This window comes from Vombatus ursinus, unplaced genomic scaffold (assembly GCF_900497805.2).
Source record: "Vombatus ursinus unplaced genomic scaffold, bare-nosed wombat genome assembly UNPS02004704.1, whole genome shotgun sequence".
Lineage (NCBI taxonomy): Eukaryota > Metazoa > Chordata > Mammalia > Diprotodontia > Vombatidae > Vombatus > Vombatus ursinus.
This window is the reverse complement of record NW_020944482.1, coordinates 989,255-1,003,972: the sequence shown is the minus strand read 5'-3', so window position 1 is coordinate 1,003,972 and position 14,718 is coordinate 989,255. Positions and strand designations below refer to the sequence as shown.

The 14,718-nt window shown below is 36.0% G+C and overlaps 1 protein-coding gene across 3 annotated transcripts in view; it reads right to left on the bottom strand.

Moving 5' to 3' along the window:
• Positions 1–9,047: 9,047 nt before the first annotated feature.
• WDR45B (WD repeat domain 45B) overlaps positions 9,048–14,718 on the bottom strand; it is a 71,569-nt gene continuing 65,898 nt past the window's right edge. For 2 of the 3 annotated variants that reach the window (XM_027840966.1, XM_027840950.1), the window contains 4 exons: positions 13,732–13,817; positions 12,276–12,377; positions 11,305–11,426; positions 9,048–10,703 (listed from right to left, as the gene is read on the bottom strand). In XM_027840966.1, the coding sequence (XP_027696767.1) occupies positions 10,597–10,703; positions 11,305–11,426; positions 12,276–12,377; positions 13,732–13,817 (417 nt within the window). In that variant the 3' untranslated portion in view covers positions 9,048–10,596. The remainder of the gene's footprint in view (positions 10,704–11,304; positions 11,427–12,275; positions 12,378–13,731; positions 13,818–14,718) is intronic. The other variant, XM_027840960.1, reaches the window with a different exon arrangement.

Here is a 14,718-nt window from a genome sequence, read left to right as displayed (position 1 = left end):
TCATACCCCTCACACTGCCAAAGTTGACAAAAAAGGAAAATGAGAAATATTTGAAGGGCTATGGGAAAACAAGAACTTTAATGCACTCTTGATAGAGATGGCAACTGGTCCAAACATTATGGAAGGCAACTTGGAACTATTTCCAAAAAGACATTAAACTGTACATATCCTTTAACCCAGGGATATCACTGCTAAGTCACTGCTAACCCAAAAAAGATCAAAGAAAGTGGAAAAGTACTCATATGTAAAAAAAACATATGTAACAATTCTTTTTTTGATAGCCAAGAGTTGGCAATGCAGGGAGCACTTATCAATGGGGGAAGTGCTAAATAAAGTATGGTATATGAATATGATGGATACTACTGGTAGTAAGAAATGATGAAGGGGGGGGCAGCTGGGTGGCACAGTGGATAGAACTCTGGCCTTGCAGTCAGAAGGACCTGAGTTCAAATCTAGCCTCAGAAACTTGACTTACTAGCTGTGTGACCCTGGGCAAGTCACTTAACCCCGATTGCCTCACCAAAAAGGAAAAAAAAAAAGATATAGTCAGTTACGTTTATAGTTTTCCTAATAAAAAAAAAAGAAATAATGAAGGAAATGGTTTCAGAAAAACCAGGGAAGAATTGTATAAACTCAGGCAAAGTGAGCAAGCAGAACCAGGAAAACAAAAGTATATAAAAACAATTTTGTAAACATAATCAACTTTGAAACACTTAGGAATTCTGATCTACACAATGACCAACCAAAATTCCAAAGGACTTATAATGAAACATAGAAAGCTGAAACACTCAGAGTGCAGACTGAAGCATATTTTCTTTGCTTTTTAAAAAAAAAAAAAATTGGGGAGGGAGATATGAAGAGTGCTGGAATTTGTTTTGTATTGCTACATTGATTTGTAATGGGTTTTCTTCTTTCTACTTTCTCATGGGGCAGGAGAGAAGGAAGACAGAGGGAAAGATTTTGGTACTGAAAAATAAAATTGAATTTGAAAAATAGGGGCTAGGTGGCACAGTGGATAGAGCACCGGCCCTGAAGTCAGGGGGATCTGAGTTCAAATCCGGCCTCAGACCAAACACTTATCACTTACTAGCTGCGTGACCCTAGGAAAGTCACTTAACCCCAATTGCCTAACAACAAACAAAAATAAAACAAACAGAAAAAGGAAAAGAAAAAATTCACAAACAAATGAAAGAAGCATTAAATGTATCTTACTGACTATAATGTAATAAAATTATATTTAATAAAAGTCCTTTTAGGAAAAGATTAAAAATTAATTGGAGAATAAATAACAATTCTAAAGAATGGATGGGCCAAAAAAAATGTAAAAAAAAATCAATAATCTCCTTAAAGACAATATATAATTTCTATCTCTAAACACTTTCAGCAATAACATAAAGAAGAGATCAGCTAACTGAGTGTGCAGCCAAAAAAATGTAGGAAACCAACAAATTAAAAACTCCCAGATTAAACAACCAGCTAGAAACCCTGAAAATCAAAAGACAGATTAGCAAAACTGAAAGAAAAAAAATACATGGAATTGATAAATCTAGGTGCTGTTTTTTTAAAGAAAAAAAGTAGATAAGCCTTTAGATAACTGATTTTTAAAAAGAAAGAAAACCATATTATCATTATCAAGAAGAAACAAAAACCAATTATGAGCTATTTTGCCTAACTTTATGCCAATAAAACTGACAATAAATCTAAATAAAATACATGAATATTTACAAAAATATAAATTACCAGAACAAAAGAGGAAATAGAAGTCTTAAATAACCCTATCTTACTTAGAAAAAGAAACTGAAAACTCTATCAATGAATTCTCAAAGGAAAAAGAAATCCAGGATAACATGACCTACAAGCATATTCTACCAAACATTTAAAGAAGAATTCCAATTCTACAGAAATGGTTTGAATAAATAGGTAAAGGGGTCCAACCAATTCTTTCTATGACACAAATATAGTCTTGATACCTAACACAAGAAATCAAAACAGAGAAAGAAAACTGTAGACTAATTTCCTTAATGTTAAGGTAAATATTTTAAATAAAATGTTAGCAAACATCACAGCAATATATTACGAAAATCATATACCATGTCTAAACTGGATTTGTACCAGGAATTTAGAGCTGGTTCAATATCAGGAAAACTACAAACATAAAAATCATATGCTTATATCAATACATGTAGAAAAGGCTTTTTGACAAGATATTTTTATTAAAATATTTTTGTTAAAAGAAACTGGAAGTATCAGAATAAACAAAGTTTGCCTTAAAATGATAAATAATATCTACCTAAAACCAAAAGGCAGCTCTACCTGTAATTGAGAAAAGTTAGGCTTTCCAATAAGATCAGTAGTGAAGCCAGGATGTCCACTATCAACATTATTATTCAGTGTACTAAAAATGCCATTGCTATAGCAATAAGACAAGAAAAAATTAAAAGAATAAGCATAGGCAAAGAGAAAACAAAACTCTAATTTTTTACAGATATGATGGTTTACTTAATCTAGAGTCACAAAAACTAATTGAATCAACAGCTTCAGCAAAGTTGCAGGATATAAAATAAACCAACAGAAACAAATCATCAGTATTTTTGTTTATTACCAACAACATCCAGGAGGAAGTCACAGACATTCCATTTAAAATAACGGACATTTTTCAATATTTGGGAGTCTTACTTGCCAAGACATGAAACTATATGAGCAGTTTCAAAACGCTCTTTATACAAATAAAGATCAAAATAAATGGAAATATATTGCTTGTTTCTAAGCTAAACCAATATTATAAAAATGACAATGCTACCAAAATTAATTTACTTATGCAATGCCACACCAATCAAACTACCAAAGGATTATTTTATACAGCTATAATAACCAATAGCAACCACAGTTCCAAAGGACTTCTGATTGAAACATGCTATCTATCTACAGATAAACAGCTAATCAACTCAGAGTGTAGACTGAAGCGTTTTTTCTTGCTTTTTGTCTGTTCCCCCCCCTCTTATCTTTCTCTCTAACATGGCTAATGTGAAATGTTTTGACTATCCACATGTATAATAAGTTTTATTTCTGTTGCCTTTTCAATCAATGAGATTTGGGGAAGTGGGAAGGAGATAATTCAAAAATGAAAATAAAAGTGAATTTAAAAATAGTTTACAAAAGAACTAATAGTATGTTGAATGTGGAGGCATGCAGAATTGTCAGAGAAAAGCTGAATGCTTTCCAGTTTCTGTGACTGGGAAAATTACAGAATTGGAAGTCAGTTTCTAGCAAAAAGGGACATTCATTTTTTTGGCGGTTTAGCTTACAATGGAAGACAGCTGAATGGAGCTGGCCAGCAAAGTTGTTGTAGCCTAAGGGGAGTTATGTTATATATTCCATGCTGATCTAAGTAACAAAACACTGACAACAGATCTAGAGAAGGAATTTTGGTAGGTAATAAGTCTTCTGGTTGGGAAGAAAAACGGTTAGCATTTATGTAGCACTTGTAGGTTTGCAAAGCACCTTATATGTAATCTAATCCAATTTGATCCAATGGAGCTAAGGTGCTAATATTACCGCATTTACAGATGAGGACACTGAAGCTGAGAAAGGTTAAATGACTTGCCTAGGATCCTGCAACTAGAAAGGGCCTGATGCAGGATTTATACTTGGATCTGACTCCAACTCTAGCACTGTATCCATTATGCCACCTACCTGACTTTTAGGGTTTCACATTACCTTGAGGAAGATATGGAACTCATGTCTATATGTAGCTTAGGCCCTATCAATCTCTTCGATCTGGAAAACCAAGTTGCTTAAAGCCACAAGAGGTGCAGGCTACAGAAACCAGTTTTCCCTTGGGAAAAAGGGACAAGCAGTAAGTATAGCAATACCTTCTTTCTGTTAAATTGAAAGCAAGTCATCAGGATGTATACTTAATTAACTAACAGTTTCTTGATCCCTCTTCAACTCTGGTGCATATACTATCTACTTACAATATGGGATAATTTCCTACTTTAGTAGAAAGTATTACTAGGAAGCTCCTAGGTAGGCCAGAATTTTGTCACAGTAGTAAGAGTCCTTCTTGGTCCTAGTGCCTCACATCTCTTCTATAGTGCCTTGTCCTTGGGCAGGAAAACCCGCTGACATACTGTCTTCCTGCTCTCAAACTTACTACTTTCCTGACAAATGTCATTCGAGTACATATGCATCTGGACCCAATGTATTGGTCTGCTGCAAATCCACTATATAAACGAATGCCTTGAGTTTCCTGACATGCCTTGGGAATCGGTCCCAGCTTTGTCCTCCTTTTCTGAAACTCAGTTGCGAGGTGCTAAACTAAGTATTTTTTTTTAACTTGGGGGGCAGGGGAGAGACAAATCACTCTCAAGTATTAAAGTACCTAGGGAATCACACACATCATCTTTACCAGCCCCATTTTACAGGTGAAGGTGATAACTATGTATAAAGCTTAGCAGAAGAAAATATCCCTTTTGGATAGAGCTAGGATCTTGTCTATAAGGATTCATAAATAATCATTGCTTGGTTTTTTTTTAATAGAAAAAGCCATAACTGACTGGAGCAGATCCAAAATCCAAGACTGTTTTCCATGTCTAAGGAAAGCTTAGCCAACTGGCCCTCACAGCCACTGTCCATATGGAAGCAGCTCCATGAATCACAGGCAGAATATCTAAAAGGACATCAGTCCCTTTTTATAGGGCCACACTTACTAACATACCCGTATAAAGCCAAAAAACCCACAGTCGAACTTCCTCCAATCACATTTGAGATGCGTCTTCCTTGCACTTCTTCTGCCTTCAAGAATTTTGTAAACAATGATTTCTCAGTTACACATTCACAGCCCTTCCAAAAACATTTTTCTTAGAAACTGTATGACAAGGGGCAGCTAGGTGGCGCAGTGGATAGAGAGCTGGCCCTGGAGTCAGGAGGACCTGAGTTCAAATCCAGCCTCAGATCAAATACTTGACACTTACTAGCTGTGTGACCCTGGGCAAGTCACTTAACCCCAATTGCCTTAAAAAAAAAATAACTATGACAAAAGATGTTTAAAATAGGAAATGAAACTTATATAAAATTTAACAGAATCTTAAGTATCTTCAGAGTTCTTGATATGTAGTAAAGCTTGTTTAATTGGCACACCATACAGACTCTTAATGACCATGTTAGCTTTCTTAACTCATGTCCTTTTTTCTTTGTGATTCTCTACATCATACAGTGATACCCATGTGCTACCCAAGTCATAGATTTCAGTGACTTTAATACTCAGTAATGTGCATGTAAGGGAATCTGATTTTTTTTCTTTTCTCCAGAACTGAAATAAACCTGTAATGGATCCATGTTATTTTGTGCACATACTCAAATGTGGCCACTATTTAAGAAATAAATATCAAATCTTTCCAATTCACAGGGGAGGGGAAACCACTTCCAACTCAGAAAACCTTGAGAATTAAATCTTGCTATTTCGTATAATTGCTCTGAGTCTGTCACCTCCTTGGTAGAAATATACTCAAGATTCCAAGATTTTCTTCTAGTTCCTCTGGTAAGGAAAAGTACTAAGAATAAAGAATATCCGTGTTGGAAAACTAAGTCAATTTGTCATCACGGAAAACCCAAATCTTGATGGTTTTCTACTTTTTTTACATAAAAGTAATGAAGTTGGTTTGTTCATGTGTACTCGGGTTTAAAAGGCTGGTTTAAAATATCCAACTGGTATTGACTTCAAAGCTTCTTTGAGCTACACAAGGAGTCCTGCAGTCATGTCTTTACTTTGACCCAAAATGTTACCTATCATGCTGCAACATAGATTGTTTCAAGAAAGCAATGTACCTTTAAAGAACAATTGTTTGTTCCTACTGAGAATATTCAAAATAATGTGCCCCAAAGTCTCATGGTGATTTCCACAGAAGCATGCCACAATTTTTCAGCAATGGCAAGAACGTTATTGAAGTAATTATATATCTTTGAAGATGTCTTCTTTAAAAGAAGAATTTTATTCATTTAAATGAATAAAAAAATCTGGGATGCTCATAAGCTGACATTTATAGAGATTTACAAGGCATTTTGCACACATCTGACTGGAGCTTCACATAATAATCTTGTGAGGTGTAACTAAGGGAAATGTTCTCATTTAACAGATAAGGAAACCAGTTCAGAGAAATAAAGTGGATTGTCCAAGTTAGTAATGATAACCAATGGCATTTATGTATCATTCAACATTAGCAAAGCATTTTATATGTATTGTCATTTTATCCTGACAGCAACCACTGAAAGCAGGTGTTATTATCCTCTCCACCTTACAGATGGGAAAATGGAAGCAGAGAGTTACAGCTCTTGCCCAGTCACAGCTCTTCAGGGGCTTCAGCGTTACATCTGAAACTCAGGACTTTCTGAGCCCAGGTCCAAGTTGCATCTTACCGCTCTTCTAGCTTGTTCTTTTCATTTGTTAAATCTATAAACTGACTTCAAGTTCTAATGTTTTCTGTATTGTTACAAAACAAAGTTCAGATGGCTACAATGTAAATTCTCAATGACGGAAGCTGCCTTTGTCTCCAGATTTCATCATCCTTCTAATGTACCATCCTTCTGGTAAGGAAGGGTTAGCTAGTGGTTAATGATTATTTATTTTCACTAATATGTTAATTATCCTTTTTGGATCCTGAGTAAGCTTGATATCTAGTTTCAAGCCTTTGTTCATAATGTTTTCCCACTACAGGACAGATCCAGAACCTATTCTTCCCTTGTTCAAGTCTCACTTAAACCCCACATCATAACACACACAACCCATTTTAAAGATGAGGATGCTAAAGTTTAGGATCTACTGCCACCCTCAAATCCACTTCACCTGGCTTGTAGATTTAAAATTAAACTCAATTTTGAGGGGCATGGGCTTTAAGGTAACTATGATGAAACAAACTTAAATCAGTGCTCAAAAGTCTTGCTTGAATTTAAGATGTTCCCAAAGCAGTTACTTATATTTTAGGTCAGCAATTGTTGAATGATATCATTGACAGAAATGGATATCTTATCTCCTTCCTTAGCAGTAGATTTGAAAGTTACTTCCTAATTGAACACAAGGGGTCACAAGGTCTTCATGCTAGAACTGGTCTATCTTATGATGTTACACAGAATCAGAATAGTATACACAGTACTGAGTCAATGAACATTTATTAAGTGCCTACCACATGGCAGGAACTGTAATAAGCCCTAGGGATATAAAAATGGCAAAAAAAAAAAGTCCCTGCCCTTGAGAAGCCCACAATCTAATGGGGTTGACAACATGCAAACAACTATGTACAAACACTACCTACAACTATATATCAGAAAGAGAGAATCAGGAATGGATCTATAATTTCATTGGCATAAGAAACTCGAAAGTGAGGAAACTCCCTCAGCCAATGCAAGTCAGCACTTTCTCTGCAACTTAAATCTTAAGTTGCTTGCACACTAAGAAATGAAGTGATTAGTTCAGGGTCACACAGCCATTATGTGTCAAATGCAGGAAGGGAACCAAGGTCTTCTTGACTTCAAGGCCAATTCTCTATTTACTACACCAGAGGTGTCAAATACAAGTCCACAACACTCCCAAGTCCAGTCCAAAGCTGATTAAAATGTAGTTGGGAAATAGTTAACAAAATGAATAAAAATACAGGAAAACATAGTTCTAAGTCAGTATGCATTCTGCGGGACTTATGTAGTTGTAGGGTTTAATGGCCCCATTTCTACTTAAGTTTGACACCACTGTATCACATCACACTTTCTCTAGAGAAAAGCACAACTGAGTTCAGAAAGGGTCATGGAAGCAAACAGGAAAATGACTGTATTATTAAAATTAACATAGAAAAAAATTCAACTTTACATTTTAATCTATAATCAGTCTGTCAACTAGCCATTATTAAGCACCTACTACAGGTCAGCCACTGTGAATACAAAGAAAGGTAAAAGACAAGTATTTGCTTTGTTTTTTTGTTTTTGTTTTTGGTTGGGCAATGGGGGTTAAGTGATTTGCCCAGGGTCACACAGCTAGTAAGTGTTATGTGTCTGAGACCGAAAAGACAAGTATTTGAAAAAGACAGGCCCTGCTCTTCAAGGAGTTCACAATCATTTCAGGAGTATTTATATGTTTGTTTTGACATATGATTACTAAATTTAGAATTAAAAAATTCTCTTTAGCTACATGGGAGAGAAAAGGGCACGGAATAATTTTACAGCCACCAATAATGTTTGCCTGGACAACAGTCTCTTTCTGCCTCAAATTCTCTCTCTGCCTTCAATACATCATTCATACCGGTCCTCACTAATTTGTCTACCCTCCGGGTTCCTACAGCTCATACTCCCAAGCCTGGAATGCCCCTGGATTCTTTTCATATGTAGATTTTCCACCTATTTTTTAAAACCCAATTCAAATGTCATCTCCTTAAGGAAGCTTTTAACCACTCAGACTTCACATAGCATTGTTTGGCACTTATCTCCTATTATAGTTATTTATATGTCTTCTATCCCTCAATCAGTTTGCAGCTCCATGGGCATTTGTGACATACATACAATTTTGAAACTTAGCTCTGCTATTTTATCAGGCTAACCTTGGGCCAGTCACAACTTCTCTGGGTCTCAAATGGTTCATTTAACCACTTCATTTTACAGATGAGGAAACTAAGTTCCATTCTAATTCCAAACAAAAGATCCTAGGCTATTTGAGGTAGTTAACAATCCACCTAACATACCTGGAGCTACTACGTGCTATTTCAAACTGACAATCCTTCTCTTATCTGTAAGACATACACATGAAAAAGTAGTAGATTAGGTTGCTGTACTTCCCTGAAGAACCATACCAGGATAGTTGAGAACATGTTAAGATATGTCTAAAAGTGTTACTGGCCACTCTTCTGGGAAGGAGGGAGAAACTTAAGATTGGTTTGTGTTTTATTCAAGACTGAAAAAGCAATTTCTATTAATGGAAACAGATCTTTGAAATTCCGGTTTCTAGATATCTTAACTTTTCTGCCTTCTCCTCACAGAATTTTTGCCTTGGCAATGAACACTACAACCCAGCCATTAATCCACATGTTTATTCCCAAAGTGTAGAATCTAAACAGAGTCTACTAAAACATGAAAAACATACATCATCTTGGTTTTGATCATGTGTGATATCCAAGGTTCCCACAACCAGAAAAGAGTACAACAAAATTAATTACTTTTATTTAAAAGAAATGTTACAAATAAATGTGCAAAATGAATTTTCATGATTAAATCCACACAAAATGAACATGCATACTTTACATAAAAGTTAGTCAATATTACATGACACTGTCAAGAATCAGGCAAAATGGAAAGACCTTGCAGCTATAGATCTTTTAGACAAGTGAGATGTGAAACCAGGAACACATGAAATTAAGTCTCAAGGTAATTCACAATCAAGCAAAACCTTACATAAGCAGTGTTAACAACACAGATCCCATAACAATATTCTATTTTAGTTCCAAAATGCTATGTGCCTTTCATTTCCAAAATAATTAGTGTGTAGTCACCTTTATAACAGCGAGGAGAAATGATGTTACAGGGAAAGGTAACAGTGAAGTACCCAAACTAAGCACCAACAGAAATATAAATGAGTTTCATACACTCTTGCTCACTCTCTTTGGAATGCAGCAGTACGGCATCACTGGAATAAATGCCAAATCTTACCGTCTAAACTGAAAGTCACTGATAAGAACTTCCAAAAAAATCTGTTTTTGATATTTTGTTCCATTTACTCTGTTTTTCCCTGAAAATAAGATGGATTCACTCTCCTCAGAACTTTATTTCTATCTGAGGAGAAATTACTCCTGTCAGCAATAAGCCTTAGCAAAGTTGGAGAGTCTGTTCCAGCTTCTGCATTAATGTTCATAACTCCACACACCAACATTCAAAGTCAGCACATGTGTATACATGAATAAAACAAACCTAAAGACCTGCACTGGTGACCTTAAGTAGAGAAAGTATTCAGACTGCAATTGCTAAAGCATATTAGTTGTATTTTTCCTCTTTGTGTTTTTAGATCTGAAGAAGGAACGCATTTCTTCTGTACTAAGGCAAGCTGCTGGTTTTACTATTCTATTTAAAATCTTGTTACCCTACAAGAACTAGTATTTACATAAATAGTTCATTTCCCCACCAAAAGGCTCAATGAAAAGGATGTAAGCTATTGCCTAAACAAATGTCAATATCCGAATCTGGTCCAATCCCCTGTACAAAACTCCTGTTTGTTTTGATACAGAGGGTACAAATGAACCTGTAAAGCTAACTTCATCATTAGAATAAAGAAAATAAACCAAGAAAAAGCTCAAGCTGTTGAAAAACCACCTGAGTGCTCACTCTGGCACATTGATTTGTTTCCTTTTCCATTCATGCTAGAAATGTGAGGCCTCACTTATAAAAGGAAATCAAATAATGGTATATTACTTCCCAACCAAGACTCTTCCTGGTTGGTCCCCTGGAGCCTGTTCCTCAGTGAGGCCTACATTCCACCAGAACTGGGGAATACTACAGGTTAGTATTGAGTCCTCCAAGTGTTGCAGAATAACTCAGCAGTACTTCAGTCCAAATGCTTCTCTTGCAAGGTCAAAGCTTGTCATCAGTCATTTCTAGAAATTGAGCATAGACATCACGGGAACATTCTCCTTTTTGATTGAATAAGAACTTGTAATAGCTGCCATCCGCACAGATTGCTAAGGAAAAGGAAACCCATTTTATCTGATTTTTCTTTTAAAAGTCTACAGCGTATTACTTCCTTCTTCAAAACTGTAATTGAAAACTGCAAATTAAAACACTACTTTCTTGGAAAATTAAATGCTCGTCTCAAAGAATTATCAGAATAGACCCAAAACCATCTCTCACTACACCAAATCTACTCTAATGAACACTTTTTTCTTTTAAGCTACACAGATATTGTAGTCTCTTTGGAGGAAAACTGAACAGCCAACTTGTAGGAAAATATTTTATCTGATAGCAGGCCATTTTTACAGAACTCACATGATGAAGTATCTATGAATTTCCTAGAGAAATGACTGAGAGCAGTTAGGTGCTTATACCAAATATAATTCTCCAAACAATGCATTTTGAAAGGCTCTGACTGAACCTACAATGGAGAAGCAGGAAGGATACATACTGAAGATAATTCTCTTTCACAGCTGTAAGACCTTCACTTGTTAAATAAAAATAAAAAGCTGATTGTGGGAGAAAAACTTAATGTACTCCCTCAGTTAAAGAGAAGGTGTTGGGAATTTTTTTTTCTCTAAACATACAAAGACACTTCAAAAAGAAACTTACCTATGACAGCATTTGGCTCTGTTCCGAAGGCACAAATGCATGGAGAGCCTGAGGGAACCTGAAATTTGGAAAAACTCCATTTGGAACTGAAGTATTTTGGAAGAAAACTGGCTGATGCCAAACTGGGAAGGAGGAGGGGAAAAAAATGATCAGATTATCATATTACATGATTAAAGTTATTCACAACACTTAATGATAACTGAAAAATCTCACCCATCTAAACCCAGAATAAACAGATTAAAGTGCTTTCTAAATCTAGTATAGCCAATAACGTGATTTCAAAATAAAGTTTAGAAGTTTAAAGAAAAACATTCTAGTTTTATATCCTGCTCTTGTGTAATCAATGGAGGAAGAAAGAGATTGTTTTTGGGAAAGTGTTGGGTTTTGTGATATAATCAGAGAAGAGAATGTTGAATGGAGCAGAAGTAACAAGCTACAAAATTAATCTTCTGGCTCCAAGCTCTCCTATATCACAGAAACACATAGCTAAGTGAAAATCAGGAAGTCTTACCAATAAATACTCTATCCTAGGAATCCAAAAACAGTTAACCCTTGCACCAACTAATTTACTGAGGAGCACAGGACTTAGACATGGAAGTGACATTTGAGGTCTTCTATTCCAAATCTCAGAAGATACCTAAAAAACTTAGGGCCAGAGAGGTAACAAGCAACAGAACAGAGCCCAAAGTTGTGGAGCCCAAAGTTGCGGAGCCAAGGCTCCTCTTGGCTTCCTCCTCTTTCTCGTCAGAGTATTCAAAGGCTTTAATCATTGGGTAGAAAAGTTCTAACATGCCACCATTTTATTACAAAACACTATGTAAGATTTCAAAGCTCTCAAAACAGAATAACTACTGACTTCACAGATGACAGCCTTCACTTATTACCACATACATACAAACCCAAAGGCAGTAACAAGTGATCCTATATTTCATCCTACTTTTGATGTTAAAATTTAATCCCCAAACCCTTACCTAGACTGTTTGTTCCTTTTGGGATCTTCAGCTGCAAAAATGTGCACTGTTCCATGATCACTTGATACACAGATGAGTGAAGCATCCTGATTAAAATTAATACTGAAAGAAAACAAAAACAAAATTTTAGCAGGGTGAGACTGCAAGGGGAAACAGGGGCCAGATTCACAGAATATAAGAGATAGAAGGAACTTTAGAAATCATTTAGTCCAACCTTCCCTTACAAACAGTGAAATAGGCCCATGGTGAAAAAGTGACGCATCCAATGTCACAAAGTTCTAATTTAAGCCAGGGCAAAGCTAAGTAAACAGGTGCATCAAACTTCAGAGAATCTTGGTACAGGAAAAAAGTCCAGGGTTTTTTAGTGCCAAAAATACTACAGCTGAAATTCATTTTAATGGTTTTCTTTAAGAGAAAAAAAAAAAAAGGCAAGAGTATAAGTAACGACTCATAACAGACTGAATTTTGTAACTACTTATTTGTATTCTTTTAAAATAGACTTATTTCACCTTTTTATTTAAAACTTACAGAAACACTGTTAAAAAATAACAAATAACAAATTATGTGCTTTTACTTAACCACGCCTGGGAAAAATCTAGTTATTGAGTCTATATACCTTAATTCAAAGTGTCTACTGGCCACAGGCCAAAAAAACTTCTATAAAGCTAGACCCAAACCACTTGATAAAGTGGCAGGAAATGTTACAGATAAAAATGTCACTCATGCCATAAAAGGATGAGATGAAGAAATGAGATGTTTAGCCTGAAGAATAGAACACTTGAAGGGGGATGTGATATCTACAGGCTTGTAATGAGGAAGATGGGTTAGGTTTGTTCTGCATGGTACTGCAGGGCAGGAGTAGGAACAATGGGGGAGAAGTTGTACAGAAGCAAATTTAGGCTTCATCTAAGGTAAAAACCTCCTAACAATCAGAGCTCTCTAAAAGTAGGAAGAGCACCCCCCATCAGTCTTCAGCTGCAGTGGGTATTCTTTGGGGGAGGGGTGGGGGGGAAGGTGAGGTAAAGGGGGAAGGAACACTAAGTCCACTAGGACCACTGACTTCCTTTCCAACTCTGGGATTCTGTGAAAAGGACTAGCTATCCTCTTTGAGTTGGTTGCTTTGGTGAGTACAATTAAATCCTAAGCCACTTGCCTTCAGTCACTACATGGACACTCCAGAAAATAAGCCCTTTCCAGAGATGAGCAGTTCAACCTCTGAAAGGAGCCTAGTAACCACAATAATACTGCAGACTCTGGCTCTTCCTGCCTCACAGGAAAACCACTCTTTCCTGAGGAAAAAAAGATATCACAAGTATAGCTACTATTCTTTGGGTTTCTCTCTAGACCATCTCTCTGTAAATCACAGAGTTATTGTCATGATTCAGCTATTTTCCAGGAAATGAACAACATCATCTTCTCTCTCAATCCTCTATATTCAAATGAATCACATTCTTACCAATAAATATTTGCTGCTTGAGATCCTCTTCTCAGTTCCTGGATTAAATGCCCTGATGAAGTATCAAATATTCTTATAAGGGTCCCCTTTGAAAAACAGTGAAGTGTCTCATTATCAAAGATTCAGAAGTCCAGTATACTGCTTTAGATTTTTGTACTGCTTTAGATTCATAGTTCTTACAAATCTATAACCTATACCATTCTCATAAATAATACTATCTGTAATTTCTTACTTATACAATCTAAGTCATACAGCATTGCTTTATTTTCTGACAAAATTTTTCCACTTAGCATTAAAACTCACTAACAATATTATACTAAGACTGAAAGCATAATGGAGATTCAGAATTAAGTACTCTAAGTGACCTAGAGAAAGTTACCTCTAACAATAACAAATACTCCAGGCTTGGAAAGCTGGGAGTGTGAGGATATCTGGTGTCTCTTGCTGCCATCACAGGAAGTAGTATCTTCAGAATATGCCAATTTACATTGTTATAGCTCACAATTACAAAGGTCTTTACATAATACTTTCTTCATAACAAGTGCAAATATTATTGTAAGTATTTTGCAGATCTGTCCAAAGAAATCTGTCCAAGGTCACAAACATAGGGAGAGACAGGTGACACTTGAACCCAGGGTTTGACTTCAAGACAAATGTACTACAGTGCTTCTGGAGGTGACCATCAGATTGATAGCCAGTTACTACTATCTGTAGGTTCAATACGACATTGAGATTTTATTATCTTCCACTGGCTCATCTGGCTTGTAAATTACTATGAGAAAATGTTTAATTCTAGGCTAATTTCCTGTTGCTACCTGACCTGCTCATGGACAACATTCTTTAGCCATCAACTGGTATACATTCCATTAGTTTAACATTAGTTTAATCCGGTGATAATTAGGAATGATACATTTGCTGTACTGTCCCTCCTCCCTACCCATACCCCTCAAATTCACGTAATGCATGCCCCAGCTTGGCAGAAATGAC